General features: G+C 61.1%; 1 protein-coding gene across 1 annotated transcript in view; it reads left to right on the top strand.

Moving 5' to 3' along the window:
- The window catches only part of SPEF1 (sperm flagellar 1), a 4217-nt gene extending 203 nt beyond the window's left edge, over nt 1-4014 (top strand). The window contains exons 2-7 of the mRNA XM_039551597.1: nt 9-246; nt 1036-1186; nt 2077-2125; nt 2235-2292; nt 2784-2865; nt 3763-4014. Coding sequence (XP_039407531.1) covers nt 9-246; nt 1036-1186; nt 2077-2125; nt 2235-2292; nt 2784-2865; nt 3763-3870 — 686 coding nt within the window. The 3' untranslated portion in view covers nt 3871-4014. The remainder of the gene's footprint in view (nt 1-8; nt 247-1035; nt 1187-2076; nt 2126-2234; nt 2293-2783; nt 2866-3762) is intronic.
- Nucleotides 4015-6000: the final 1986 nt, after the last annotated feature.

Genomic DNA, 6000 nt, shown 5'->3' with positions numbered 1-6000 from the left:
CCGCGCAGGAACATCGCCGCGACTTTCAGCGACGGGGTTGGCACTGTGGGGACACGGCGGGGTGGCACCGGGAGGCCGGGGCGGGGTGTCTGTCGCTGTGGTGCCACCGCAGCGTGTCCCCGCTGTCCCCGCAGTGCTGGCAGCCGAGGTGGTGAAGTTCTTCTTCCCGTCCCTGGTGGAGCTGCACAGCTTCGTGCCCACCAGCTCCACGGCGCAGAAAGTCGCCAACTGGGGCCACCTGAACAGGTAGGGACAGGTGCCACCTCCTCCGTGTGACCCCCCCCTACGCGGGGTGTCCCCACAGTGTCCCCACCTGTCCTGTGGGCAGTGTCCTCATGCTCGCCACGGTCCGGCAGCTCTGTGTGCCCACAGGGCCACCCTGCGTGCCACACTGGCGGTTGGTGTCCCCCCGTGTCCCCGTATCCCCCGGTCACCTCCCCAAGGGGCTTTATTGATCCCATCCCAGTGTCCATATCCCACCCCACTGTCCATATCCCACCCCAGTGTCCATATCCCACCCCAGTGTCCATATCCCGTTCCCAATGTCCATATCCCATCCCAGTGTCCATATCCCACCCCAGTGTCCATATCCCACCCCAGTGTCCATATCCCGTTCCCAGTGTCCATATCCCATCCCGGTGTCCATATCCCATTCCCAGTTTCCATATCCCATCCCAGTGCCCATATCCCAACCCAGTGTCCATATCCCACCCCAGTGTCCATATCCCATCCCAGGTGTCCATATCCCGTTCCCAATGTCCATATCCCATCCCAGTGTCCATATCCCACCCCGGTGTCCATATCCCACCCCAGTGTCCATATCCCGTTCCCAATGTCCATATCCCATTCCCAGTGTCCATATCCCATTCCAGTGTCCATATCCCATTCCCAATGTCCATATCCCATCCCAATGTCCATATCCCATCCCAGTGTCCACATCCCATCCCCAGTGTCCATATCCCATCCCCAGTGTCCATATCCCACCCCAGTGTCCATATCCCATTCCCAATGTCCATATCCCATCCCGGTCTCCAGGAAAGTGCTGAGTAAGCTGAATTTCCGCATCCCGGAGGAGATGATCCAGCAGCTGGTCCAGAGCCGGCCGGGAATGGCCGAGCAGCTCCTGCAACTCCTGCGGGAGAAAATCCAGGAGAGGCAGAGGCAGAGGAAGGGGGAGAATGGGAAGGTAAGGAATTCCTGGGAATGGGGAATTCCAAGGGTGTCCCATCCTCCCATCCCTGGGAGAGTCCCAGGAGAGGTTGGATGGGGCTTGGAGCAACCTGGCATAGGGGAAGGTGTCCCTGCGTGGGAATGAATGGGATGTGGACACTGGAATGGGATAAGGACACCGGGATGGGTTATGGACACTGGAGATGGGTTATGGACATTGGGATGGGATATGGACATTGGGATGAGATATGAACACTGAGATGGGATTTCGACACTGAGGATGGGATATGGACACCATGGATGGGATATGGACACTGGGATGGGATATGGACACTGAGGTGGGGTGTGGACATTGGGATGGGTTATGGACACTGGGGTGGGATATGGACACTGGGAATGGATACTGGGATGGGATACGGGCATTGGAGGTGGGATATGGACACTGGGAACGGGATACGGACACTGGGATGGGATATGGACACTGGGATGGGATATGGGCATTGGGAATGGGATATGGACACTGAGGTGGGATATGGACACTGAGGTGGGGTATGGACACTGGGAATGGGATATGGACACTGAGGTGGGATATGGACACTGAGGGGGGGTATGGACACTGGGATGGGATATGGACACCTGAATAGGAGAGCTGCAGAGGGACTGGGGCCAAGGGCTGGAGGGCCAGGAGGCAGGGAATGGCTTCCCAGTGGGAAAGGGGAGCTTGGGCTGGGATGTTGGGAAGGAATTGCTGGGGATGGAATTGCCAGAGCAGCTGGGGCTGCCCCTGGATCCCTGGGAATGTCCAAGGCCAGGCTGGACGCTGGGGCTTGGATCCACCTGGGCTGGTGGCCGGGGTTGTCCCAGGTATCCCGGGTGCTCCAGGGGTTTTCCTGCCTCTCCCCGCAGCCCCCAGCAGAGCTGGCAGCGCTGGAGGAGGGCGGATACCTGGACACAGGTAGGGATCCCAAAAGGGATCCGAAAATCCCCCACTGTGACTTTCTGGGGTGCCTGGGAGGGGACAGCAGTGTCCCGGCAGGTGACCCCATCCCTGTGGGATTTTCCAGGCCATCCCAAGGTCCAGAGTGATTTGGGAAGGGGCTGCAGCCAGGAGAGGACTGACAGGTGAGGGCTGGGCAGGGAACAGGACCCTCTTGGGGTCAGGGGGTCTTTATGGGGTCACTGTGGGGGTCAGGAAGTCCCTGTGGGGTTTGGGTGTCCCCAAGGGTGTCTGGGGGTCCTTGTGGGGGTTTGGGAGTCCCTGTGGTGGTTTGGGGGTCACTGTGGGAGTCAAGGGGTCCCTGTGGGTGTCTTGGGGTCACTGTGGGGTTTGGGGGTCACTGTAGTGGTCTAAGGGTTCTTGTTGGGGTCTGGGAGTCACCGTGGGGGTCAGGGGGTCCCTGTGGTGGTTTGGGGCTCACCGTGGGGGTCTGGGGGGTCACTGTGGGGTTCGGGGATCCCCCTGGTGGCTCTGCGTGTCCCCGCGGGTCCCTATGGAGATCAGGACATTCCCATGGGATCGGGGGCCAGGATTTGGGGACCCCCCGCCCCCCCCTTCCCCTCCGGCCCTCAGGGGGGGTTCAGTGCCTGTCCCCACGTCCCCGTCGCCGCGCCAGGGAGGCGACAATCCCTGGGGACATGCGACAGCAGCTGGCGGAGCGCGAGCAGGCGCTGCAGCTGGCGCGGGACACGATCCAGGTGAGCCCATCCCAAATCCTGGTGGGAAGGACACTGGATGCGCGGGGACATCTCGGGGGGACACACGAGACCCTGTCCTGTCCCCCTGCCCTTCTTCCCGGCTTTTCCGTGTCTCCTCTTCCCGGCTTTTCCCAGCTTTTCACGGCTTTTCCCGACCCCTCCTTCCCGGCTTTTCCCGGTTTTTCCCTGTCCCTTCTTCCTTAAAATTTTCCGTGTCCCTCCCTCCCGGCTTTTCCCGGCTTTTCCCAGCTTTTCCCAGTCCCCTCTTTTCCCGGCTTTTCCCCATCCCTCCTTCCCGGCTTTTCCCTCTTCCCCTTCCCCTCTTTTCCCGGCTTTTCCCAGTCCCCTCTTCCCGGCTTTCCCCGGCTTTTCCCTGTCCATCCTTCCCCTCCTTTCCCTGTCCCTCCTTCCTGGCTTTTCCCGATCCCTTCTTCCCAGCTTTTCCCGGCTTTTCCCGGCTTTTCCCAGTCCCTCCTTCCCGGCTTTTCCCGATCCCCTCTTCCCCCCTTCTCCCTGTCCCTCTTTTCCCTGCTTTTCCCGGTCCCTCCAATTTGCCCTAAAATTTGGGGTTTTTTTCCACCGGAGATGTAAATATTGGGAATTCCATGGGCTACCCGGGGTGGGAAAAGCGGGATATCTGGGATTCCCATTTTTTGGGGGGAAGGGGGGCTGCTCTTGGAACCCCAAATCCATCGCGTCTTCTCACCCACCTCAATTCCCCTCTTGGAAAATAAAACCCAAAATTCCCTCTCCCCGCATCCCCTGCGCCGGGAGGACCCCCCGGGGGAATGGGTTTGGGATTTCGGCATTTGGGATTTGCGGCGCCAAATCCCTCGGGGATGGGTTTGGGATTTCGGGATTTGGGATTTGCGGCCCCAAATCCCTGGGGAATCCCAGATCCTGCAGGCCAAGGTGGGGCGGCTGGAGCAGCTCCTGCTCCTCAAGAACGTCCGCATCGACGACCTGAGCCGGCGGCTGCAGCAGCTCCAGGGCCAGCGGCGCTGACAGGCGACAGCGACACCGCTGCCACCACCGGGTGGCACCGCAGTGGCGGCCCGGGGCCAGCCCCAGTGGCTCCCAGTGGCTCCCAGTGGCTCCCAGTTCGCGCAGTTCCCGGCGCGGCTCCGGCTCTGGGATTAAAGTGTTGGATCTTGGCCGGGGTGAGAGCGGGAGTGAGGGGACAGCGGGGACAGGAGTGGGACACTGTGGGGACAGCAGGGCGGGGATGGCACCGTGGGGATGGCACCGTGGGGACAGTGGGGTGGGGACAGCAGCGTGGAGGTGGCAGCGTGGGGACACAGTGGGGACACTGTGGGGGACATTGGTGTGAGGACATCAGGGCAAGGACAGCAAGGTGGGGACACTGTGGGGACATCATGGAGGGGACACAGTGGGGATGGCACCATGGGGATACAGTGGGGACACTGGTGTGAGGACGTGAGGGAAGGGGACAGCAGCATGGGGACATCCCTGTGGGGACAGCAGCGTGGAGGTGGCACCATGGGGACATCATTGTGGTGACAGCAGGGAGGGGACATCAGTGTGGGGACACTGTGAGGGACACTGGCGTGAGGACGTCAGGGCAGGGACACGGTGGGGACATCAGAGTGGAGAAATCAGGGTGGGGACATCAGTGTGAGAGGGGGGACACCAGCATGGGGACATCCCTGAGAGGGTGGCAGTGTGGGGACATCACTGTGGGGACACTGTGGGGACTTCATGGTGAGGACATCAGAGTGGGGACAGGAAATTGGGGTCATCAGTGTGGGGACAGCAGTGTAGGGACACCGTGGGGACAGCAGGGTGGGGACAGGGAGGGGACAGCAGCGTGGGGACATCACTGTGGGGACATCAGAGTGGGAGGGGGGACAAGCATGGGGACATCAGAGTGGGGATGGCAGTGTGGGGACACTGTGGGGACATCAGAGGGGGACAGCAGGGACACCGTGGGGACACCGTGGGGACACCGCGGGGACACCGCAGTGGTCGCAGTGGCCGCTGGGATTTAATCCCTTCCCGAATCCCATTGTTTTTGTAATCCCCGAGCAAATCCGCGCCCGGTGCCGGGAGGTGACGGTGTCATCCCCCGTGTCCCCCCCAGGTGACATCCCCCAGCCACGGGGACACGGCCAGCGGTGGCTCTGGGGACCGTCCCTGTGCCAGAGCGGCTTTTTAGGGAAAAGCTGGAATTTCCGGCCAATGTGGGAATGGGGAGAGGGGGACAAGCCAGGCCCTGGTGTCCCCTCCCTTGGGGACAAGCCGTGTGATGTCACCGTGCCGGTGACAAGGACACAGCTGGGGCTCTGGGGATCCCTTGGAATCCAGATCCCGGTTTCCTGGGAATGCGGATCCCAGGTTTTTAAGCGTTCCAGCAGCTGGAGCAGCCCCCCGGGGGTGGCACTGTCCCCTCTGTCCCTCACGTGTCCCCTCTGTCCCTCACGTGTCCCCTGACCCCCCTGTCCCCCCGGCATTCCCGGGGGATAATCCTGGTGCTCTCCAGATGGGAATTCTCGGCATTTGCCGTGTCCCGGTGCCGGTCGCTGTCCCCTGTCCCCTGTCCCAGTGGGAAGGGACGCGGAGGTCAGGATGGGGACAGGAAGGATGGGGCTGGACATTCCCAGGCTGAGCAGTCACCAGGGAATGGGATGGGATGGGATGGGGTCCATGGGATGGGATCCGTGGGATGGGATGGGATGGGATCAATGGGATGGGATGGGATCCATGGGATGGGATGGGATGGGATGGGATGGGAATGACATGGGAATGGGGATGGGATGGGATCCATGAGGATGGGATGGGATGGGATGGGATGGGATGGGATGGGAATGAGATGGGATCCATGGGGATGGAATCCAATGGGATGGGATGGGATCCATGGGATGGGATGGGATGGGAATGACATGGGAATGGGGATGGGATGGGATCCATGAGGATGGGATGGGATCCATGGGGATGGGATGGGATGGGATGGGGATGGGAATGAGATGGGATCCGTGGGGATGGGATGGGATCCATGGGAATGGGAATGAGATGGGATCCATGGGGATGGGAGGGGAAGGAATTGGGATGGTTTGGGATGAGATGGATGGGATGGAGTCGAGATGGGATGAGATGAAATGGGAAGGGAAGGGATTC

Source organism: Corvus cornix, chromosome 4 (genome assembly GCF_000738735.6).
Source record: "Corvus cornix cornix isolate S_Up_H32 chromosome 4, ASM73873v5, whole genome shotgun sequence".
In the NCBI taxonomy this organism is placed as follows: domain Eukaryota; kingdom Metazoa; phylum Chordata; class Aves; order Passeriformes; family Corvidae; genus Corvus; species Corvus cornix.
This window is presented reverse-complemented; position numbering and strand designations above follow the sequence as displayed.